Source organism: Anguilla rostrata, chromosome 2, assembly GCF_018555375.3.
Source record: "Anguilla rostrata isolate EN2019 chromosome 2, ASM1855537v3, whole genome shotgun sequence".
Lineage (NCBI taxonomy): Eukaryota > Metazoa > Chordata > Actinopteri > Anguilliformes > Anguillidae > Anguilla > Anguilla rostrata.
Window position 1 is genome coordinate 16,936,225 of NC_057934.1, and position 24,572 is coordinate 16,960,796.

General features: G+C 43.2%; 3 protein-coding genes and 1 long non-coding RNA gene across 6 annotated transcripts; 2 read left to right on the forward strand and 2 right to left on the reverse strand.

Moving 5' to 3' along the window:
- Positions 1–107: 107 nt before the first annotated feature.
- Positions 108–6,161, reverse strand: cdc25d (cell division cycle 25 homolog d). 3 transcript variants are annotated; one of them, XM_064320849.1, is made up of 13 exons: positions 5,939–6,161; positions 5,295–5,461; positions 5,045–5,142; positions 4,652–4,697; positions 4,354–4,387; positions 4,094–4,144; positions 3,550–3,687; positions 3,187–3,291; positions 2,612–2,674; positions 2,243–2,341; positions 1,240–1,511; positions 402–513; positions 108–288 (listed from the first exon to the last, which is right to left on the reverse strand). In XM_064320849.1, the coding sequence occupies exons 2-13, from the start codon at positions 5,438–5,440 to the stop codon at positions 154–156; spliced, it is 1,299 nt and encodes a 432-aa protein (XP_064176919.1). In that variant the 5' UTR covers positions 5,441–5,461; positions 5,939–6,161; the 3' UTR covers positions 108–153. The 3 variants fall into 3 exon arrangements, with proteins under 3 accessions (XP_064176919.1, XP_064176920.1, XP_064176918.1); XM_064320850.1 differs by having other exon boundaries at positions 5,075–5,142; positions 5,939–6,160; XM_064320848.1 differs by having other exon boundaries at positions 5,039–5,142; positions 5,939–6,157.
- On the forward strand, positions 1,434–4,202 carry LOC135247426 (uncharacterized). The gene is made up of 3 exons (XR_010328215.1): positions 1,434–1,529; positions 2,662–2,704; positions 3,579–4,202. It is a non-coding gene; the product is annotated as an uncharacterized LOC135247426 (long non-coding RNA).
- Positions 6,162–7,247: 1,086 nt separating the features above from the next.
- On the forward strand, positions 7,248–18,088 carry pi4k2a (phosphatidylinositol 4-kinase type 2 alpha). The gene is given in 9 exon segments (XM_064320854.1): positions 7,248–7,847; positions 10,980–11,188; positions 11,934–11,936; positions 12,237–12,472; positions 12,639–12,700; positions 13,428–13,527; positions 14,493–14,626; positions 14,915–14,974; positions 15,497–18,088. Coding segments are annotated over 9 exon segments (1,305 nt in total). The 5' UTR covers positions 7,248–7,508; the 3' UTR covers positions 15,659–18,088.
- Positions 18,089–19,504: 1,416 nt separating this feature from the next.
- Positions 19,505–23,613, reverse strand: avpi1 (arginine vasopressin induced 1). The gene is made up of 3 exons (XM_064320852.1): positions 23,454–23,613; positions 22,247–22,576; positions 19,505–21,290 (listed from the first exon to the last, which is right to left on the reverse strand). Exons 2-3 carry the CDS (start codon positions 22,561–22,563, stop codon positions 21,041–21,043), a joined length of 567 nt encoding a protein of 188 aa, XP_064176922.1. The 5' UTR covers positions 22,564–22,576; positions 23,454–23,613; the 3' UTR covers positions 19,505–21,040.
- Positions 23,614–24,572: the final 959 nt, after the last annotated feature.

Here is a 24,572-nt window from a genome sequence, read left to right on the forward strand (position 1 = left end):
TTAAATGGGAAAGATTCCGGGGGATAAATAAGCGTATTTTTATTAAAGGATACACAATTATTTTTTTGCACAACCAGTCCAAGAATATGGGCAAACTCTGCAATATGTATATCCTTAATTAAATTTTATTTGTAACATCTCTGGCATGGTAGACTACACATCTGATTTAAAAAGCTGCTTCTTTCTGTGTTGTATGGTGCGTGATCTTCTCTTCCTACGGAATCTGTACAGTTGCTCCCTGAAGTCTCTGTGGAGCATCGGGACGTAGCCAGAAGGTTCACACAGGCCCTGGAGAGGAACAGTTTTAAGAGACAGTCATACCCATGAGCTTAAACTAAGAGGAGGTCTTTTTAGATGATGTCACCTCAGTGGTTATTAGACTGGGAAATGGCGGTATTTACCGGAAACTGGGAGTAGAATTCTTTGTATCCTCCATCTAGGACATACAGTTCTGGGTAAAAAAGCTGAGGGTAAACGTTGAGGCCTCTATCCAGCTTTCGCAGGTTTCTATATCTGGAGGAGTGGACAGGAGGCACATGAATAAACTACCAAAAGTTATAATTGTCAGATATTAGGACATCCTGGCCAACCCTGGTACTGGGGAGCCACTGGACCTGCTGGTTGTTTTTCACCTGAAATACAACAACCACTTAGACCAAAGAAACCGAGTGAGGTTCATCAATTAATTGCTGAGTAACAACGACAACCAGCAGACCCTGCGGCTCTCCATGACCAGGGTGGGTCACTCCTGCTTACTTACAAAACAAACATTATTATTTCACCATATATCATATCGATGCATGGTAAACCATTCTTGTCAAAAAGTGTTAGTGAATGCAAGTCTCTGTTGAAAGTAATTATTTACACATATCTGAGTAGATAAAGTCCATGCAGTGTTTGGGGAAAGATAGCACAGAGCAAGTATTTGAATACTTAATCTGGGCAGCAATAGAATGTTTGAAATTTAGATTCAAGACTGATCGACACCAAACACAAATTAAGAGATTTTCTCGATTTTGTAGCATGCATGTGTGTGTGATGATTTTTTTTATGTGCATGCATACAATTTGGTTGTGTGTTTGAGTTATTGCTGTGTGTGTGATTTGGATATGCGATTATGTGGTTTTCTGTGCGCATGTGTGTGTGATTTGAATATGTGATTGTGTGGTTTTATGTGTGCTTGTGTGTGTCTGTCTGTATCTGGGTCAGTGTGTGTTGATGGAGGAAGGTTTCACGTACAAGCGGGGACCTCTTTCAGTAGAATACTCGCAGTGAAAGACTATGAGTTTCCTTGGCAAGGGACCACCTGGCGGGGACCCACTCTCTAATGTGCCCCTTTGTGGCGTTTGTCCCTGAAAAGTACCCCCTTGGCTGGGAAGGCCTGTATCTGGGAGGGGGGCTGCAGTAGGGGGGCTGCTGGGAGACATTGTCCGGGGGGGCTTCTGGAACATGACAGTATCCTGGAAAAGAGCTTCCTGCAGCTGCACTTCAGAGTGAAGGTTTATGGCCCCCTGTGTGGACACACAGCAGTAAGTGATATTTACTACAGCAAACTTCCATATTACAGCCTCCTGAGTAAGAGACCTCTTGGATTTTCAGATGAGTTAAATTAAATGTTAATGTCAATTTCTAATCGAGACTGACATCCTGGTGAAGTGTCAACTTTTACATGAGTGCAGTAGCCAACTACATTAACGATGGGTCCATACTTTCATTCTTGGTGCAAGCTAGGACTACTGGACGTCCCCCGCCTTATGTAAGTGATTTTTAGATAGGCCTAGTGTCAAACAACAATGAATGTATCTTATTCATTTCAGAATTTGCATTTTAAAAGGTATTCTAAGCTGATTACAGCACTTGGTGTTTGTAAACTGATTACGCAATACAGATTTCAAGTAATCTGTTACTACCCAACACTGGTTATGAGGGAATTTATTCCACCTGTTATGCCATATGTGCTATGTGGAATGTATGGCAAACATCGTAGTTTGTCACAACACAAGATTGCAGAATAAAATTTTTCCTTAACCAGCTGATTTATGTGCTGTTCATCGTGGAATATCTTTTCACACTTCAGTGCCTGAAAACCCTTTCCTAGTAATGCTTATGTATACTATATTGGAATTGCATTAACTACATCTGTCCGGCCATAAGCTATAGTGGCAGAAATGAACATGCACACCTTTATTGATATCGATAGAGTATCAGTTCACCAAGTGCTCCAAAACGATAGTAGATTTACCCTGATATGTCCCCCTTTAAATTCGTAAGGGTAGCGACAGTCTATGATGAGGTAGCTCGACACAACGCTCTTGTATTTTCCATTGACCAGAGATGCCACCTGCAGGACACAGTGAGAAATGCATATCATGTTCACGAGGAGAAAAAAGTCAACTGCAATAATTATTTATTAATGTGACGAACAGTTCTACAGAAAACAAAAACTGCTGTTTATGGCATTGGCAAAGATAGCATATTGCACTTTAGTTTAGTTTCCAATATGATTTTGCACATATTTGCCTCAAATGTTAACCACAAATGGTGGAATATAATATCATCTGTTTATAGGAATTTGCTTTCATTATGGTAAAAAAAAAAACTCTGCACTCACTGTCTGTGATGATATATACTGCAGATCCAAGTGTCCCCCTCTCTTCACAGGAAAGAGATGTGGCTACAGATAAATATACTCTTTCAGCAACAGGTACAGTTTAACACCAATCTTACATTTTTCACAGAAAAACCTGCTTTTTAGAGTGTATGTCCTGTTAGTTAAAAGATGATGGTACCTTTCAACAAATCATCGCTATCAGAATCAGAGAATTCATTATGAAGGCCATCAGATTGTGAACTAACAGGTGTATATTCCGCCATGTTATAACAAGTATCAGTCCATCTGCCAGACAGGATGATGTTGCAAGACTTGAACCTGGGATCAGAATGAATTCATACACTTGCAATATGGGAATGTCCACACACTGTGGAACAGGTCTTTTAAATGGTCTGGCTGGCTTGTTTGACATAGCCTCACTCTGGTCACATTGGTTTTAATAGTTGGACACGTTCTGGTAGAGTAGAGTGAAGTCCGGTGACCGTACTCAAAAACTAGGGTGACATTGTTACAATTGAGAATGGTAGTTCAACCAGTGATGTGTTACTACTTTTTAATGGTACCTAGCCTCTTACCTTGCTGTAGTCTCCAATGAGATTTTTGTCTTCAGCTACAGAATTAGGGATGTCCAGGGGGTGTGGCTGATGTCTGGATTGAGTCCACTGTCCAGGAAACAAAGTCTGTTGGGAAAAGGGGGGACAGAATTTGAGTCAGTCTATAGAACGTAGAACCAAAAAAGCTTCAAATAACATTGGAGATTTTTTAGGGTCAGTGTGCTGTGACCAGACTCCATTAATTGATAGTTCCTGTTTGCAATTGCGGTGTGTATTGCTAAATGCTTTACTGTAACAGTACCATTGTGTAAATTCCAGAGGAGTAACATCCTCTTTATTGGTGTATTCAGTGCACATTTTGGTCTTGGTGTTTGTTAGGCCTACCGCAAGCTCAGTCCATCGCTCTTCCACAGGATCCCAGCTGGCCTCTGGACTCTGTCTCTGTCCCCTTCCACTTCTGGTCAGACCTTGAAGTGCAGTGGAACCGGCAAACCGACTGGACAACGTCACTCGCAACCGCTTCTACACACCAAACAACAGTAGCCATGGAAACACACATATTTGTTTCTAGCTCTTCATCATGAAGGAAATCATTAGATGTAATGATTTTTTTTAAATCCACACTAATTTAACAAAAGAGACCCAGAATTTAAAAAAACGTTTTAACACAATGTACATTGATAACAGTGTAATAAAGCTTGCCTTTTGCTCTTTTGCAGCTGGAAGGAATAAATAAAACATAGGAGGCCATAACGATTTTGTTTGATAAACCATGAGTGCCATGAAAAAAATATAGCTAAATTGGTGAAATCAAAAAAGGTCACTTGTCAAAATCAAATCAGTATGCATACCCAAAACACTGGGAATATTGAACAGATACTGTGAGTGCTTCATCATCAAACATTTTTATTTCACTTCTGTGTCTTACATTCTCTTTATTCGCTTCCCTCGTCCCCTGTGACTTCCGTGTATTTTGTCCCTGCAAATCCAGGAAGACATTCCATTGCTTAAACATGCAATAAAACCATGAACAACCACTTTGTAAATTTCATGATGTGTTAGTGCTATCAAAACATAAGTGATATCTGGTCCAAGTCGATTAATAATTTCAGCTAGAGACTGGATGCAGAATCCATACAAAGCCAACAGCCTTTAGTAAAGACACCACCGAAGGAAAACAAATATTACCATTTTTGGATCAGAGCATCTTTGTGAGCCAGATCTACAGAGAAAAGAAGAGACAGATAACTGCAAACAGTATTTATTTTTTTTTTTTAAAAAGGGGGTTCCAAGTCATAACACCACAGGATTATATACTTTAAAATATAATAATGTAGTCAATTATTTTTGGATAATGGAATAGCTCCTGTAGACTTTTCCTCAATAAAGCCATTAAATCCACATAATGAGAGTGATTTCAATTCAATGTTTCAATGAATATCTGAATACCATTTTACCTATAAATATGTTGGCCCACTGCACTTACCTCTCCCCTTTCCTTTTCGCGACTTCACATTCAGCTATGGTTTTATCTAATAAAACAGATGACAAGAACAGTTCAAATTTGAAAATTATTGCTTTCAGTCCTATATTTAGTTTTGTCAATAGTTCAGGTAGGCTAATCTATCTAATGAAAACGTAATGAAATGCCAGGTTAAGGAAGGACGATTCCCTTGGTCCTGAATAGCAGCTGAGGTCAAATTATTTAATTGGTCAGAAATTAACATGGTATCCCGTTAAAAAAATAAAAAAAAGTTTAAGGTGCCACCGCAAAGACAGCTGTCAATTCAACTCACAATATAGCGACATCATTATCATGCGCGTTCTCAAGCTGTGAGAAACCGCCAGAGCTAATTAAAAACTCTCTACTAGCCTGAACCTGTCGGCGTCGTCATCTCTTGGGAAACACCTTTGTTCTGAATCGGGCTAGGAGTCAGAAGTTCCGGCGTCAGCTGTAGTCTTCTCTGTGGGGTGGAGCTGCGGAGGAATTACCCATATGTCAAACAGCCTTAATATTAGGTCAATAAAGACCACACGCGGTGTAGGTTACTACAACATTTCACAGACTAATTTACTGTATGTCAATCTCATTATTGTTTTGTTGTAAATGTGATAATACGATAGCTTACTCCTGACAATGAAGGTTATCCAGACAGAAGGAGAGTTCAGAGTCTGATGATGGTCCTGGGTCCGGGGACAGGCTCCATGTTGTACTAATATTTTGAGGAGAACAAATATCTGCCTCGAGGTCTGCGTGTTCTTGTGATACCTCCATGCAGTGCGTCGGAAAACAATACTAAAACAGTGCAAAGAAAACATTAAAATGTCACTTCGAATATCTTATCTTGGATCAAGTTGTCAAAATTTGATGCAACGGAGGAACTGTCTGTAAGCTGTTAATTCGATAGGCTATATTTGTATAATAGGCTAATTAAGAAAACACACAGCCTATGAATAATGGCATTATGTTGCCGTTTTGTTTTGTTTTTTTAGTTTTTTAATTTTTTTTTTTTTTTACAGAATTTTATATTCATTAACAACCAACTTTTGGACTGGTGAGCTATAGGTTATAGATAGCCTATTATATATATATCGCTTACTTATATATTGTCGCAACTTAATAATATTCTCTTAAATCTTTACAGAATATGCATCTTATTGTAGTTTGCAAATATTTATTTATTTATTTATGTATTTATTCTGGCAATATAGGCCTAAATGGTTAGTAGGTCGCAAAGTGCAATCGAACAGTGAACTATTGTAGTCACCTTACCTTCGTTGTGGACTGTCAGCTGCACCTTGTCGCCATCCTCGCCGCTTTCTGGGGGTCTGCATTTAATATTCTCCCTTGGAAACGGCTGTTGCTACAACACGCATTCATTAGCAAATGTATCCCCGCCCCCTTCTAGCCAAGCCGTTCAATCAATGCCACATATGACACCGAAACCAACGAATACATCACTCGACGCTTGAAAGCATTGTGTGTCACAACACCACAGGGAAGTAATGCAATGGAAAAGGAAGCAACTTATTGTCACTAATGCAGGTATAACCACAGCAACACTAACAGACCAGCTCACGATTTGCTGCGCGAGGCGGACATCTTCAATTTCTTCATCAGTTTTGCCACATAAAACAATTATGTTATATTATCCACTAATTATTATTATTGATTGACACGACTGAAATGCACTCGGATAATTTAAAGCATAGCCTATAGGCTACCGTTTATTGATAGCTCAATACATAATAATAATAATAATAATAATAATAATCCTTGCATTTATATCGCGATTTAATCGCAATTTACAGATATAAACTTGCCTCAACCACCAAATAGCCTATGTGTAGCACCCACCTAGGTGATGCACGACAGCTGCGCTCACCGGACTACAGCGGTGGTGAGGGAGAGAACATTTTTAGACAAAATTTAAATTGGGTGATGATGAGGCGGCAGGTACAGAAAGCCCCCCTTCCCTTTGCGCTTTAATAGGTATTTAATGACCTCAATCAGGACCTTGGTCCTTGAGCATTTCCTACAGCACAGAGTCCCCATCACTGATTGTTGGTTTATTTGACCAGAGGGAAGACCAACCCTGGCCTACCAGCAACTTGTTTTTTCCCCCTGAGGTCTCCCGTTCAAGTAGGCTACTGGCCAATCCCACGCTTGCTTAGCTTCAGCCATTTGTCGGAAGCAGGATAAACGGTATAGCTGCTGGCTAGGGAGCTTTAAATCAATTTGGCTTATTCTGCGCAACAGCAGATTATTTTTTTTCCGCAGTGTGCATGCATTTTAATAGATGCTGCAGATTTTTGTTTCTGATTGCAATTATATTTGTCTTTGAACCGATTGCGTTTATGACCTTACTGATGGCCACGTAAATATTTTGCAATGAAGTGACAAAACGGCTATGTCACCCAGCACATGGCCAATATGATGGTACTTCGTCACCCATGTAAAAAGGCGGCGTCCAGCATTACGGCCAATAGCAGCGTGCTAGCATGCTTCAGTTCGGCGGTATTTTAAGAGTGGGTGGAGTTTAGCCCATGTTGAAGATTGGATTTATAACGTTTCGTCTGCTGAAACTCTGATTCTGGATCAGCTAAACTGTGTTTCATTGATGCGTTCGGGTGAGGTTTAGAGGTGGGTGAACTGATCCTGATACGGATAGCTATTCCAGGCAGAATTGGTCTGATTGAGTGGGAGGGCTCCTACCCGGAAGCTGACCATCAGCTGCTCTGTAAATTGATGAACACGCAGGCCGAGAGCATAGATAAATTCAGATTCGTGGTTTACACACCTTCCCTTCGCTTTCTTTTTTATTCGTCCATTTATCACCGGAATGGACGAGACGAGCCCGCTAGTCTCCCCACTGCGGGACTCCCACGATTTCTCCCACTGTCCCACTGAGCCTCCGAGTCCCCGGGGCGCTTTCGGAGGGACGCCGGGGTCCGTGGTTCGTGTGCCTGCTGGAAGCCCTGGACGCAACCGAGAGCGACAGCCCCTGCTTGAACGGGATAGAGGAAATTCTCCGCGAGACCCCCATAGTAACGAGTTTCCAGAAGATCCTGAATTTAGGGAAATAATCCGAAAAGCAGAACGTGCTATAGAAGAAGGAATTTTCCCAGAAAGAATCTACCAAGGTTCCAGCGGCAGCTATTTCGTTAAAGATTCGCGGGGGGTGAGACATTTATTCATTTTTGTATCATAATACGTGAAACGGTGTTGTAGCCTACTCGACCGTTTCAGTACTCATGCTATGGACGGTTGCTTAAGTAACACCTTCGTTTAAGGACCCAAAGGGTTTCTGCTGTTGTCTGTTTTAACAGGTATCAGGCCTTTGGTCCACTCTGAAATGTTTCGCTGGCAAGCTAACCGATTTATGATGGCAACAGAGGACGGTGTAAACAGAATTCATGATTCTCTATAGATAACCCGTACAAAAGTATTTACATAGCTATTGTTTAGAACCACATTTTATACATGCTGCAATACACTATATCTGCGTACTTTAAATATAGTCAGTGGCTGCTTATTTCCATCAATGGGGACCGTTGAGCTAGGTTAGCTCTCTACCATTGTGAAGTAAACGCTGCATTGACGCAGCACTGGATAACCTGGATAAAGTGTAACAGCTGTGTCAGTGAACTGCATCAGTGTTTGCGCAACACTGTATGTGCAGATACTGAGACCATGCTTTTTTTAACCTATCGGCTAAAGGCAGCGCAGATTAACCAATCTTTATATTATGAGAATCTGTTGATACAGACTCAATGGGCTCGTATAGGTGATCCTGGGAATAATTTGCATGTATATATATATATATAAACTGCTGTACGTGACGTTTTTAGCTAGGCCCATTTTCCTGAATGTAACACTGGAATTATCGACTTAAACCACTAAGATCACAAATATCTGCTTAGAACTTAGAACTTAGAACTCTTAACTGAACATTCTAATGCTGATGTAACAATCACTTATGGTAATTGAAAGTAGTGAACTTCTAGACGTAGTTAGAGTTTTGAAAAAAGAAAAAAAAACATTCCAAAAGAAAGGGTTAACGGGAAGTCAAAAGGCTTACTTCCTCCGTGATGTCACAAAAGGTAATCACTTCTTGCTTTTTCAACAGTTAAATCAAGCCCTTTGAAAAAATATATGCTTGTCTGTTATCTTATTCGTAATGAGCTTTTTTTGATGTAGTTTAATTGCAGCCAGGTAGTCCCTTTGAAATAACATGGCATATATCACATTTTTGTCATGTGCCAATCAACATTAATGGATGTCAAGAGAAAAAATCTACATTTCTATTTTTTAAGAGGTGATGCTAAAAGGCTCTGCTATATTTGTCTTCCTATAGAAAATACAATTTAGTGCCTAGTGGAGATTATCCTGTGTGATCCAAAACAGGACTTGCCCAATGCACAAACATGGTCATTAGATATTATGTATGAGGGTTGGCTTAGCTCCCATATCTTGTCTGTCCAGACAGGAGTGCAGCCTGCAGCTGAACCTGGTCTTCTTGCTCTGCTCATTGAATTTAGGGGAATTGTGAGGGGGCCCCCAAAATCAAGGCCCGGAAGTGGACCGATCTTTACTACAAGAGATCAGCCAATGTGCTGGTGAAAGAAGGCTAAACTTCTGCTTATGCATTTGACAAGAATTTACATTGGGATTTAAAACCCCTTTCTGGAAGGGAGAACTAGTCAAGGCATGGTAGGCAGAACAGAACACAAAAGAGTACAGAGGACAGTGGGGAAAATAACCAAGAAAACCTCTAATCCAAACAAGATAAGCAAATATAATGTGCACATCATCAGGGGACATCATTCTGTAAAAGCAAAGTCGTGTAGTGAAACCTGCTGTCGCGCATCCTGTTCCCTAACCATTTTGCTGAACGGTGACTACAGGTGTGGTGGGCTGTGAATCTGATCAAAGGCCCTGCTCTCTGTTCTCGCACGTTACATTGTTCTCAGATCCGCTTCATTGTATATGGCCTCCATTCTCAGATCCACTTTTATTTTTTGCGTGGCATTGTAGCAGTCGCTTTGGACTCGTTGAGCAACCCCTTAGTTTCCCCTTGTTAAGGTTTTTCCGTAGGCAGTGTGCGGATGTGCAGTTCTTGTGGTCATGTGCTGCCGCTCTTCACGAGCTGGCCCCTTTCCTGCTGCGTCATAACTAACGCGGTTTGTCACGGATACGAGCGATACTGGATCAGGAATTGGAACTCTGGGGAAGCAAGCGGCATAGTTGGAATTTTGAATCCACGATGTCCTCTGTATATGGAGCGCTTAATGTTCTGCGTCTGTGTGTTTATATCCGTGAAAACGCAAGAATTGTCCCCCCCTCCCTTTAATGCCGGTTATTGAGAGGGACGAAAGTGACGGCTTTACAGAGCGAGAGTCTGTCTGTTCAGACCCATGGTATTTCATAAGCGGTCATGTGAAGAAACCTCAGCTAATCTCATTGATATAATGAGCCGCAAACCTTTCCAATTACCAGTCGTTAGCTGCTACAGAAGGGCTGCTGTATGGCCCAGAAGCCCTCTACCATGGGAACCCTGGGTTTCAGGGTATGCTGTTGCCCAAGGATGCGACACTTAAGCCACGCAATGTCCGTCACAAGACCGATGAGGTGGCCACCATTTCCTTTTTGCAGTTACTTTGATGTGTGTCTCTATGACAACACAACTTTAATGTGAATAAAATGTTTTGGTTAGCAAGGGCTAATTATATTTAAACATGAAACGAGCCTTACAGTTTGCCCAAAAAGGTAAAGCTTTCATTCATTTGAACGTATTTATTGCAGTGACTTTAAATGCTTACAGGACGATGCTGCAGTGCTAATGCATGAGTGTTTGAACAATCACACCCTCTCCATTGCATTTCTAATAACACTAGCTCTAATGTCCGTTCTGAGAATGAAAAGAATATAAAGACTGCTCTGGTTGATTTGGTGGGACTGGATTTAGCCACCAGACAGAAATTAAAGGCTCAGTTTCACAGTGTAATAGACTTCATACGAAACGCTGAAATGTCTAGTCTGCACATTTGCATTGCATGGTGATAATAGCGTTGTATAATTTCAGGGTAGTCATGTGTAACATTATGATATTATTTATTTGCTTAGCAGATGGCATTATCCAGGGCAGCTTGTTGTGCATATTATTACCCATTACTTAGGGTGGATATGAGAGTCAGTGTGTAACCTCTGAATTACAAGCACGGTTCTTTAACCACTGAAGTGCCACAGTACTGCTTTCACACTGTGGTCCGCTGCGTCTGACTACGCCCCCACCGTGTCATTCATTCTGCAGAAGATCATCGGCGTGTTCAAGCCCAAGAACGAGGAGCCGTACGGTCAGCTCAACCCCAAATGGACCAAGTGGCTGCAGAAGCTGTGCTGTCCGTGCTGTTTCGGGCGGGACTGCCTGGTGCTCAACCAGGGCTACCTCTCGGAGGCCGGCGCCAGCCTGGTGGACCAGAAACTCGAGCTCAACGTCGTCCCCAGGACCAAGGTAACCCAGTAATTGAGGGCCTCTGTATTTCTCTCTCTGTCCTAAGTGCTTCTTTATGCTCCATTCAGTAATACTGGCTGTACCAACCCTGCTCCATACAGTGTATGTGTGTGTGTGTAATTGTTTGTGTGTGTGTGTGTATTTGTGGTTATGCGTCTTCAGAAAAAATGCACTGATGTGTGGTTGTACAGCCGTTGTGTCTTTGCTGTTCGTATTGTTAGCTTCCTATTTGTGTAGCGTTGTCCAGACTGCCTTGTGTCAGTGATGTGTGTGTGTGAATGTGTGTTGTGTGTGTGTTAGTAATCCTATTGTTGCGCTTATGTTCTCATGACTATGCACTGATGTGTGGTTGTACAGCCGTTGTGTCTTTGCTAGTTCCTCATCTGTTAGCCCCCCTATCCTACTCTTGTGTCAGCAGTTGCTCCAGCCAACTGCCCTTGTGTCAGCTGCATTCTGTGACACGAAACCTTGCTGTGTCACTGGAGCCCCATCTCTCTCATATCCTAATCTATTGCCTATTCTCAGCCTGCTTGATTCGGTGGGCTATTGAGAGCATTCACTAACATCGACGGTCAGTCCCGGCAGAGCTGGCCTCAAAGTCCAGTGGCCAGCTCCAGATAGGCTCTAAGTATCAAGACAGTTCCCAACATCTACTCTCATCACCCTGGAAGCTCCCATCTTTTAAAATACTACAGATTGATAATTCCCTGGGTCACTGTCACCATCTCTTCAGTATCCGAGGAGTATCTTCAGTCTGTGTCCTCAGTGTTCAAGCTGCCTTTAGCTGCCTGTTTGCACATCATAAAATCTGTCTGTGTGCTTTGCCTGTCATAAACGTGCCCTACTTTCTCCTTGTTCATTAAGCTCCTATCGTAAATGTTTACAGAGCCGCAGATTAGCTATGTATGACTGCACATCTTTTTTATTGAAAGGTAAATAAGCCACCTTTTTGTTGTAGATGTCGTGCTCTGCCTTAACTGCAATAGACTGCAAGCTCTATGTCACACAAGGCTAAACGTATGGCCCTGTTATCAACTGAAACCCAGACGACTTCAGTGCTAATGTCTCTGTTCATTACTGATGTCTAGCTGTTAGCTATGGTAACTCTGTCCTTTTGCCATCTCTCTACTTCCTGTAGGTGGGATCTTTCCAAATATTTGTAGAAGGGTACAAAGATGCAGATTTCTGGTTGCGGCGTTTTGAGGCCGAGCCTCTGCCAGAAAACACCAACCGCCAACTGCAGCTACAGTTTGAGAGGCTGGTGGTTCTGGATTACATCATCAGAAATACTGGTAAGCTCTTGAGCACCCTCTGGTGGCTGTATAAAAAAAAAAATTCAAATTCCTGCTGAACTTGAATAAAACTTGTGGTCAGTCCCTTCTTTTGTTGTAAAGTTGCCATTTTGCTTTTCGTTTGCATCGCATCCGTATGCTGTAGCGTCTGTTCTTGTGCCAACAGATCGAGGGAATGACAACTGGCTTGTAAAATATGACTGTCCAATGGATATGGGAGGCGCTCGGGTAAGTGGACAGGCACTGTTTCTTCACGCAAGCTTCTTTTCTGCTAAACTCTTCCTTAATTTCATTGATTACACTAACTTACTGAGACTGGTCAAGTGCTGAATGCTGGTAATTGTTGGGAATAGACTGCGTGCGAGTAGTAATGTCGTTATACACCTTATTTCATCTGGCTGCCATCTGACATTTTGCCTCATCAGTCTGCCACTCGGGCTACACGTGAAATGGCTTCCTCAGACACGTGTATGTACGAGCCCAGCTTGTAGATTGCACTGTGATGGAAAGCAGCGTCTGACATCGCTGGCTTCAGAGGAGAGCACATGCTAGTCTGCACTCTCCCAAATCGACAGCTCGATTGGATAACCGTTACATAATGAGTATCGTACCGTATCGGGCCTGTGTTTTGTAGTTGTCCAATGACCTTTGGTATGCACTTACTGTATGTCGATTGGATAAAAGCGTCTGCCAAATAAATGTAATTGCGGAGGCCGCGGCAGTGCTGTTAAAGAACATGAATGGGCCTTCAAAAATGGGAGAAACAGGATAAAAATTATTTAAAAATGGAAAGATATTCAAGCTTCAGGAGGTGTGCTGGATGATAATAGGATTTTTTGCCAGAGTGAAATAATGAAGCATCTGCTTGGTGCCTGTGGTCATTCAGGGTAAACGCGTCATGGTATTCGGTAAGGGGACATCGCTCTCACTGTCTGTTTTCTGCTCTCTCTGGCAGGACACTGACTGGGTGTTGGTGAAGGAACCCATTATCAAACTAGCAGCCATAGATAATGGCCTGGCCTTCCCCCTCAAACACCCCGATTCCTGGAGAGCCTGTGAGTACCGTGGCCCCTTCCAGGGGTCCCCTCGGTCCCTTAACATCTCCCAAAAATATTCTCTTTCAGTCCTGTACTGGTGTTCAGATACTGTATTACACTGTCCCTCAAGTCATAGAAAATGGCACAAATCCTTTTTTTTTTTTTTTTTTTTAATGTTCTTTTTCAGCAGGTACAGAACTGCAGAAGTATAAACAAGAAAAAAAAAAAAAAAACCCCAGCATAATACCAATTCTATGGTAAACAAAAACCAACAAGTAACTAGTTAAAAATAATTTGGCATAGATACATCTGTAACATGTTCTGTTGTTTAAGACTACACCTAACCGATAGGGAGCTATTGATTTATAATTCTTAATTTTAAATGTATAAACCAGCATAATTAAGTCTTAATGCAATGGGAACAGTTAATGTATTGAAGGCATTTTCTCTGTCCTTGACATTGAGTTTTCACAAATTCTGAATGACGGTCTCTCCTGATGCATGAAAACCAGCTGTGTCATTCTCCAATGCGCCTCCAGCCATTTCTCCTACCAGCTTTGGAGCTGTGTGCACCATTTCAGTATGTGGGGCAGGAAGATCAATTGCGAACTTGTTATGTTGATGTTTCATAGAGGAAAAATACAAGTTGCCATGGTAACGGTAACCTCTCTGTGCTCCGGGTTTTTTTTTTTTTTTTAAACAGTCTCGACGACTATTGAAGCCTAGAAAACCAATTTGCTGCTGTTCTCAGTACGTTTGGCCAGCGTTGTGACTGCGCAGTCCTCTTTGTCTGAACAAATTGAAAGAGCTCGGCCAATTTTCAAAGGGTCTCTTTGATTTAGAGGCACACGGAGAGCGTGACTCCCCCAGACCGTACTGTATACCTCTTAAAGTGACAGCACCTAAAAAAACTTGTGACAAAATGGAGTGTCTGCCTAAAGCCTGCTCCACGGGTCTCTCTCACGGTTTGTCTGTGCATTCAGATCCATTCTACTGGGCCTGGCTGGCCCAGGCCAAAGTTCCCTTCTCTCAAGAAATCAGGGACCTGGTCCTGCCCAAATTCTCAGACCCCAACTTCATCAAAGACCTGGAGGAGGATCTGTACGAGCTCTTTAAGGTGAGCGCTAACTTTAACCCAAATGCTTCATCTCCATACAGAATCTCAGAATATCTTTCATTTTTGTCTAGTCATTTAATTTCTGAATGAAACGATGAGTGAGCCTGGATTTAATCTTAACTATATGACTATGAAAAACACATACAGATGAACAAAATTGTGTTTACATAATTTAATAATTCTATTGGATTTAAATTTAACAGATTAAAAAGAAGGCTTGTTTCTATACATTATGTATATTGTAATGCAATATTACATCCAGTGAGCGTGTTTGCGTTTGTCCTACAGAAAGACCCCGGGTTCGACAGGGGACAGTTCCACAAGCAGATTGCTGTGATGAGAGGCCAGGTAATCTATCACAGAGTGTCTCCTTTGATCTGTCTAACTGTGTGTGATTTCTATGGCTGGGATGGTGAGGCTTCATAAATCCCAATGTGGGAGGAGCAGAACAATTTGTACAAATCACATTTTGCTGTGATGAGCAAAGTCTTGGTATTTTGTTTGCTCAAGTCAGTCAACAGCCTACATTGACCGAACATTGATAAATCAGTATGACCCAAAGGTTTAGCCACGCATTGTTAGATAAACTGCAAACTACATGTGAATATCAGTCACCAGCCATATCAGTCATGCAGGTCAGGGATGGCTGCAATAGAGTAGCTCAACAATTCATCACATGCTGTTTGGTAATGTGTAAATCACACTACGGACTTGTTTGTTCGGCCCTTGTCAATGACTAATTGCCATTGTCGTTGGCCATTTTAGGTCATCCGTAAGCACGCCTACCACTGGCTGAATAATAGAAATGACATTTGGTCATCACTGAGCCAACCTGTTCCGCACTTCTTTCTTCCCGCCCACCCTTCCCAGATCCTGAACCTGAGTCAGGCCCTGAAGGACGGGAAGACGCCCCTGCAGCTGGTGCAGATGCCCCCCGTGATCGTGGAGACTGCGCGGGCCCCCCAGCGGGCCAACAGCGAGTCCTACACGCAGAGCTTCCAGAGTCGAAGGCCCTTCTTCACCTGGTGGTAGCGAGGGTGCGTGGGGGCTCCCCCTGCAGGGCAGAACGGTGGCTGCGCCCTCTCCGGGCAGCGTGGGCAGGAGAGAGGGAGAGAACTGCGGGACGGCTCTCCCTTTTGCGCCTTGTGCCTTCCTTTTTGCGTAAAAGGTGAGGAGGAAGAGGGAGGAAGAGTTAAAGAGGCCGACACCCTCTCCGCAACATGCGCACACACACACACACTCTCGGACTGAAACGCACACAGACACGGACGCATTTCCTGGCTGAAACCCTGTAGTTCTCAACAGGGCCTGTTTACATTCCCAGAGATCTCCAGGTTATGAAGCAAAAAGTTTACCTTTTCAGTGCAATCGCAAGAGTTGCAGTAGCCCCCCTGCGTGCATGTCTCCTGTTGGCTGGCTTGCCTCGATACCAGATACCAACTCAACCCTTCTGTGACGCTAGCCAATCACAGGTCTCTTAAGATGGTGGGGAAGAGGCAGGGGCACCAGTAGGCAAGCAGTCCGGATGGTTATGTGGAGGCGGATTCTTCTAGAATGACTGCTAAGCCCTGAACAGGAAGCGCTTACTCGCCTGCTGGGGGAGGGCTGCATGCAAAAGCCCCAGTCGTGTGGTTGTTTTCTGTGGAAGTTGATTGTGCCGTTGTACGGGCATGAGAGGCGTGCCATGCGATGCCAGACTCAACGTTAGGGCCTTCAACTCAACACTGGCGCTCATCCTGCTGATTTCAAAATGGTTTCCTTTCATTTTTAAAGACTGTCATGGACTTGCTGATCACCGAGACTGAGGAACGGGCAGACGTTCTTCCAAGACGTGCATAGATTAAAAAGAGTTTCAATTGAAATGCCAAAAAAATAAAGTTACATTTATGTTCCAGGGAAATTTATAATGGCTTCATTAGGCAGTGAGGCTAATTCTCTGGAAAGATGCCTTTTGCTAAGTATTTAAAAAAAAAAAAAACCTATCAAACGGAGATGGTCACAAAATTTGACTTCGAAAGACTTGTAGGATATAAATTATTTAATGGATAAACCGGTTTGCAAAGCTCATTACCTCACTATACTCATGAATAGGTGGTTAATAAACGGTCCACTGGGCACAATTAAAATGGGTCCTAATGTATGTGGCTGGAATAACCTGAGGCTCAGTTGGGTGAATTAAATGTTCTAGGTACTCCAGTTGCCCCCCCTCTGTAGTGCTCATTGCTGGGACCTCCGCCGTTGATTTGGCAGAGCGCCAGCAAAGAACATGCTCTCCTGTATAGTATGCAATACCGTGCGCTACTTATAAAACTGTGGCTTGCAAGTCGGAGGAATGAGTGGAGATGAGTTGGGAGAACACTTAATGTACAGCTTATCATGGACTTGCAGGTGCCCGATGGACCAGCAGGGGTCACTAGAGAGCGAGGAGACGCCGATCCCTCCCTAACCCTGGGCAACGCTGCCGCCAATGACGCATTTCCTTATGAGGCCCTCGGCCACAGTCAGCGCTGGTGTGGTCTGGTTTCGAAATGAATTCAATTAATTTAGCTTCTCATGATGCTCTCTGTTCTGAGTTACCTGAGTCCTGTTCTTCTTAGTCATGCAGTAATAGAGTTGGTTTCCTGTGCAGGGTTCTGTAAAAGGTCGTGGGGAGCCTGGGTCTTACCACACCGTTGGCAGATTTCCGCCATAATGAAACACACCTATGGCCCTTACTGAGAGAGGTCTGTCTGTCCCCTTCCTCTTTTGAAAACCGTCCTCTCTGATTCAGTTACTCTTTCGTCACTGGTCAACTCTGTGCTCTGACTCCATGTACAGTGCATCTGCCTGTGTTGAAGCAGGAAGCAGGAAGCTGGTGTTGCCTGTGGGCCTGGACCTTGGCCCCCTGTTATCGGAGCTCGTATCACAGTACTGGGGTGGTGAAGTGACTGGAGGTGTGATTTCAGAAGCTAGCAAGCTAACAAAAACGGGTAATGTTTGAACCAGCATGAGTCTAGCTGAAAACTGCATCAGCTTCCTGTACAGGAAGAGGGTAGGGCTAGACTGTTGGGTGGAAGTGCTAAGCCTGTAGCATACGGTGTACTCGTAGCCAGGGCTGTCAGCAGTGCTCTGGTGATGTGCATGTTTCATACACTCCACCCAGCAACCAGCAAGGCGTATCAAAGACCCAGCCTTGGGAGGGGCGAGTGTCCTAGAACACTGTAACAGTCAATCTGTGAAGGAGGGTGATGCTGAATCACTGGATTACCCACAGTTCCCTCTGGCTAATGTCCTCAGTGATTATCCCCCCCCCCTTTTTTTCTTTGGTCTGTCAACTGGATTAAAAAACATTTTTTTTACTACATACGTAGCTACCAAACAGACCACAACTGAACTGTATTGTCCTGACAATGCACTGTATAATTTGTATGTAATGTATTTAATGAAAGAAATGCATATAACAAAGATATTCATTTAACAGTTTGTCACATGATTGTTTTTGTCTCATGGGTGGGGCCTACTTTAGCTGTGTGCTGAAATTATGAACAATGCCTTTAACAGCTTTCTTTACAGGGAAAAAATAAGTGACCTTTGTTTTTCGTGTAACCAAGTGAAATTCCTTTGTTTACACTTGCAGCTTTGAAAACTGTGGGTTGAGCGTCACCAGTTTAGTTTGGGATAAGAGGCAGTGTTTGTCAGGCTATGACTGACAGAAGGCCTTCAGACTGTGTAATCCAATTCCCAGAATGTGAGTTCTTGTGTAATTAATTTCCATGTGGTTTCAGTGCATTGGGGAATGGCTACCGCCCCCCCCCGTAGCCTTGATTGCTGTTTTGTATTAATCCTGTTTTACTCCGGGCATGGCCTATATCAGGAGCTAGACAGCTCTGGTGTAAGCAACTGTGACACAGCTACATTTGCATTACACTGCTTAATTCCATTTACGTTACTCTGAAGATCGTGACTGAACTTTTCAGAATATAACAATGAAATGTCTCTGTCCACTAGATGGCATTTATGACTGCAAATGGGAAAGGTGTTTGTTCTTATGATACTAGCGCCACAACCCATGACAAGCCTGTACTTGTGTCCAAAGAAAACAAAAAAGATAGACATTACCCATATTCCATGCTGTGCAGACAACAGCTATAACTGTTTTTTACAGGCTTCAAATATTGTGATCTGGATAGAATTTTTGAATGCTTCAGTTGTTTCCCTTCATTTTAAAATGGTGGAAGTTCACGAGCCTCAGGCCATTTCTGCTATGAGATTTCATATAGTCGCTCAAATGGCCGTACAAGCTGCACCCTCTCACTCTCTGATTGACTCAGTGGATAAAGACCATTTGCTGATGGCCTACAAGGGTTCTACCGAAAGGACTGGTGGAGAATTGAATTGCTGCAGTGCACATATCCAAAAGTCCCAGCAGACTGATCTGCTAGATGAAAGTATCGAATGCTAACATGCACGCATTTCTCGATTATTTTTTTTTTTAGCCGAAAGTAAACTCATCAGTCAGCAGAGTAGATGACTACATACATAGTAATGCCAGGCAACTGGCAAAACAACTGATGCACAGAAACTGTCACACTGCCTCGACCAGTGCGGTTCCTCCCTGAGGTCACACCGTTGCCACATCTGATTAGCACTGCTGTGTGGTTGTCATGAAGCGCACGGTTACCCTCCGCCCACATCATAATTTGCATGCCATCACTGACGGTACACAAAAGGTTTGCAGTACCAAAAGCAGCAGTCTTCAGCAAAAGAAAAAAACAGTATGAGGTCTGCAAGACACAAAGCTGACAATGCTTTTAGTGTAAACATTTTCAAAATTGACAAAGGACATAACTGTTTTTGTATAAGCCTGATGTTATGCAACAGCAGCACACAGTCCCAATGTTTAAAAAAAACACAAACTTTTAATTGGTAACAATTTGCAATAATAATGACATTATCTGTACACGCAAGTTTGGTTTAGTATTTCCATTTGCAATGATTTTAGAGTTTTGAGATTTAGAAAGAAATACACATGTCACTAAGAATAGAGCCTTTTGTAAATTGTCTTTTTGCACATGGTTACACCATACATTGTTCATGAGGGTTTTATATATATATATTTAATGACCTTTATATCTAGAATATGCCCTCCCAACGGAGAAGTGTGAAGTAACAAGCTATAATTTGTATGTATAAAAGGTTCACATATCCTGAATATAGATTAAAATGTCTTTTCAGAAAAATCACTCTTGACCCATGCTTGACAAAGGTTTAAAAAAAACCCAGTATAACTCACACATATACATATGTATGCACATATACACATTGTATTCTGAGTTGAAACGGGCATGCTTGTTAAGCAGAGAGAGATTTAAGGATGAAGACCATGGCTAATGGTAGTACACAGGAATGCTATTTGGCTACATGTCTGTTCGCTGTCTCTTGGCTCTGTTCCAAACTGACTGGTCAAAGTGGGTCTGCCTTCCTTGAAACATGCTTTTTTTTAAGGATAGGGAAATCTTGCGACGATGCATTTTATGAGGACAGTCATCCACATGCCCCAGTGACCCTATGTTTGCTGTAGGGAGGGTACTGCCATATCCTGGGGAAACAGACTGTGGTTGTGATATTTTTTTTTGCCATATTATGCGGATGCTGACAATTCTGGTAAAAACAGGACGGCACTGTAGTTTCAATTCCTGGCTCGTCAGCTTTGCCATGTTGTAAAAATCAAGATGCCTCCCTGAGGCAATTGGTGTTGCAACAGCCGTTTATGGCAACGATAACCAATTCCGTTTCAGGAGATCCACCGTCCTGTAGGTTTTCACTCTGACCCTACGAAAGCACACCTCATTCAACAGCTAGAGATCTTGTGTTGCTAATTAGTAGTGTCAGGTGTGCCAAATTAGGGTTGAAACAGAATGGTAGATCTCCAGGAAGAGGGTTGGTTACTACTGGTTTAGGGTAAACAGATGTGATCTCTGGCAACCTAACCATGATAGGGTAAAGCTGCTTATGGCAGCCATGATGTGAACACCAAAATATATTTTCAAAACAGTCTTCACACTGTTCTCTCTCTGTCTTATCTTTCATTGCATCTTAAGTAGTAGATCTGCATTGTGCTCAAACAGCAAACTATTGGCTACATTGTGAACAGACTCAGGTTTAGCAGCTGTTTCCTGATCATGGAGACAGTACAACATGTGAGTGTTTTAAGGTGCCATGTTAATAAACACCCTCCCCTGCAAATATTTCATTGAGGGTCCTTTAGTGTCTTTGTGCAAGGAATACCAGACCAGCATGGTGTCCTGTGCTCAGTATACATGTACCTCCTGAACTGATCATAAACCTGGGAAATTGGCTCCACCCCTCCCAGTCCTTGCTCCTCCCACTTTATCTCAGTCTTCTATCGTCTCATTCGGTGCCATCCTGTACCTTTCAGTGCAGTATGCGATGAAGGTACCGCTCTGGGTTCCTCTCCCTGCCCTGACTTGCGATCCCGGGTCTGCTCCACAGGGAGCTAACTGGGGCGTTCTGGAGCCGTTCAGAATCTATATGTCCTTCTGCCAATGGCTTGTCCCCTTGGCCCCCAGGCACACCCCCTGGGGCGGGGTCGGGCCTACTGAAGGGACTGGGCTCCACCTCTGTGTCCTCATCACCAGGGGCGGCCACGGACGCCTCGTTGATCCTGGGGACAGAGGTTACACATGCTAAGCAGCTGTCCATTACAGTCCTTACACTGTATTTGTTACTGGTTTCATTTTAAACGATGGGCATGTCCGACCACACACCCTCTCTTGTTTAACATTCGTCAGAACAACCCTGTGGGCCCGTTAAAACATGCCCATAAAATACCAGCAGGAGTTTTCAGAAAAACACAGCAACACATGCAAATGTAGGCTATTAAATGTACACCACTTTGTTCATCTAAATACCATGTGCTTTAATTATTTTTTAACACAAAAATAAAACGGCATTCTGACAAAGTCTTTCAGAATTTGATTACCAAATATAAATGTGTGTAACCTGTTAATTAACAATTCATTCACCAGTGAATTATGGCCAAAAAAGGCTGCTGACCTAGCAGTGTTTTTCATCAAAACAGAAACACAAAGCCTAGTCCTTCCCCACTGACCTAAATAAATTGCAAGCATCTAATTCTGTCCTCTACAGCTAAAATCATGAGACTCTCACGTGCTTAAGCTCACGTTCATGTCATTGTTCTGTGTTACTATAGTGATAAGATCTCTGGTTTTGGGAACAAGTTGTACTGAAAATTGTATTTGATTAGCTTTGTACATGGGCTTTCCAAATTCAGTCTTAGGGACCCCTGTGAATGCCTTTTTCCCCCCAGTGAAATGGATTAAATCTATGAAAAAGGCTACAGTACATACATCTGATTGTTTGACAGTAGAAATTACACTCAAGTCCTAAAGGAAAAAAGACTGACACTGTGGGAAAGGAAGGACTCAAAGCAAATGGCAAGGATTTAACCCTCATTCTGAGTAAATAAAATACATAAACAAGGAAGCATGTGATGCACATTTGCAATGACCTCATCAACAAAGACACATAGAAATGCAGTAATTTGAATGTTGCGGCAGCACCAGCTCAGAGAAAGGGATTCCATATGGCCTCGCTCACCTGAGATGGCCGAAGGCTTGGAGCCACTTGGACCCCTGGGGGTCGCGGGCCCCCTCCACCCTGAGCCTGGTCCTGCGGCCCCGGGCCCTCAGGGCGATCAGGGCCTGGGCCAGCTCCGCCGCGTCGCCGTGGCCCCACACCAGCTGCGCCCGCTGCTCGGCGTCCTGGTCCCCCGCGCGCTGGAAGAGCCGCTGAAGCTGCCGCAGGTTCACGTCCCGGAAGATGTTGGGAGAGCCGGACTTTCGGCTGCGCCGCTCCGACACCCGCCAAAACTGGGATGGCCCGGCTACCGTGGAAGGCGGGGTGAGGTCCTCCATCCCAGAAATAAGGCTGGGAGAGGGGGGAGGTCCAACAGTTTAGCTGAAAAGTCCAACTACTCCACCAGGTTGGGCCTACTACCACAGAACACTGTCACCAAATCACCTAACCAGGACAGCATGGTGGAGATTAGCCAGTGTTTAAGGTCAGGGTATCCACAGTCATGTGGGACAATGATGCCTTATCCCGTGGCTTTATCGACTCTGTGCACACTGCACACTTGCCACTGTATGATCAACACAAGCTGTTGGTCTTTAACTTTGTTTATAAACCAGCTTAACAGACCAGGCAGGGAAGAAGAACCTACACTTTTGCAGTCGATGTGAACCAGGATTTAACCACAGCCCTGTACCAGCTGCCTAATGCCAGTGTGTAGACTGGCAGTGGACAAGCATGATGTACTATGACATAAAATAACCACGGGGTATGGCCTTTAAATTATATCAAATAGCCTAATAAGCGAGCAGGCAGGAAGAGGCCAAAACCTGTCTGCTTTTGTTTGTTGTAAGACTGGCAAAAGAACCGACTACTGACACAACGCCGTCTCTGTTGGGTCATATTCTGGGGAATGATTATATTCCTGATGCACGCACACATAGGCGCATTTATTAATTTATTGTGTAAGATAGCATTCTGCAATGGAGCAATAACCTAGACGTTAAATTTCTAATCAACATAAAGCTTCACAGCATGCCTTTTAACATCGACTCTTTGTAACATTTTACTACCTCCGATTTGCTGAGGCTTTTGGAAGCCAGAAAACTGCAACATGTCACGCCATTTGTTATAGAACTAACCCAGCTGTCAATTCTATTTAGGTTTAGCGAACTAACTAACAAACCACCACCAAATGCACATTACTAATTCGTCTTAAAGATGCATTTCTTACCCCGTGTCCACGGAGTTCTAGGTACCGCCGATTGCTCCGTGTTTACACACTTTATCTGGTCTGTGCCAACGTTACAGAAGAATAACCGTATGTTTAAAGCGCGCCTCCGTCTGCAGCTTAGTTTCGGCTGTTGGCAACAAGGGCGGACATTTTCATTTTATGAGTGCAATAATGTCCAATGAGAAAAAACAGGATCCGCCTATGGGCGTGTGTTAGGCTTTTTTCAACCATCAGGCAAATCGGAGGCGTGGCAGAATATTCACATCCTCCTAGCTACGTATTGAGATGTGTAATCCACCATTGACGTCAATGCCCCAGGCTCTTACCTCAGTGTGATATGCGGTGAGAATGAGGTATTTATGCAAGAGAAGAAAACGCCGCTGTTGTACTCACGTGTAGTTTATCTGTAAACTCGCCCACAGACATAAATATAAGGAGGTGTATGACATGTGCACACATTACTATCTCAATAAACATCACAATGTGACCATGTGACCTGGCACAGGAGTGTGTTTGAAAAAATACACGGAGTTGGGAAAGTATAAACGTAACATTAAGAATTGCCAAACCAGATCGCTTGCGAAATCTACGGTTTTCCGTGAGCATTAATCCGTTATTGCTCCTTTACAAAGGGATGATATGGAAATATATAATTACTTGATGGGTACAGTCGTATATAAAATTTACTTGGTATAGTCTGGTTTTAATTTAATTTCACGTTTAACGGTTTCTCTTGACCATTCCTGAGGGTCACCAGCTCCTTAATTTTCATTGCATTGGACTTGTTATCGTTTCCTTATCCGTGGTATCAGGTGATTTTACGCGATGCGATCACTGGCCCTTAGCACAACCTTCCTTCTCATCCGTGAGTTTGGGACCTTGCAAAGGTGAAGTTGCAGGGGTCAGGGAGGGATCTTTTTGCAGTGCTTTGTGACAATACAACTGTAAAAAAGCATTATTACAAATTCATGTGGATTGACTGACTGACTAACAGATAGATTGGTCAATAGATTTGTGAGGAAAGATTACGCATGCATTGGCGGCTCTATGTTTGAGAGGAGGGTTTATTTGTGTTATTGTGCTGAGATGAACGATGATGGGAGAGCGCATGGCTTTGAG

Bases quoted from the DNA above. Each gene is read 5' to 3' on its own strand.
- cdc25d (XM_064320848.1), bottom strand. From the start codon at position 5,440: ATGGAGGTATCACAAGAACACGCAGACCTCGAGGCAGATATTTGTTCT. The intron at 5,143-5,294 runs GTAAGCTATCGT...ATTCCTCCGCAG, and splicing joins GATAACCTTCATTGTCAGGA to CTCCACCCCACAGAGAAGAC. The intron at 514-1,239 runs GTACGTGAAACC...CCACTCCTCCAG, and splicing joins ACTGAAAGAGGTCCCCGCTT to ATATAGAAACCTGCGAAAGC.
- avpi1 (XM_064320852.1), bottom strand. From the start codon at position 22,563: ATGGAGGACCTCACCCCGCCTTCCACGGTAGCCGGGCCATCCCAGTTT. The intron at 21,291-22,246 runs GTGAGCGAGGCC...CTCTGTCCCCAG, and splicing joins CAAGCCTTCGGCCATCTCAG to GATCAACGAGGCGTCCGTGG.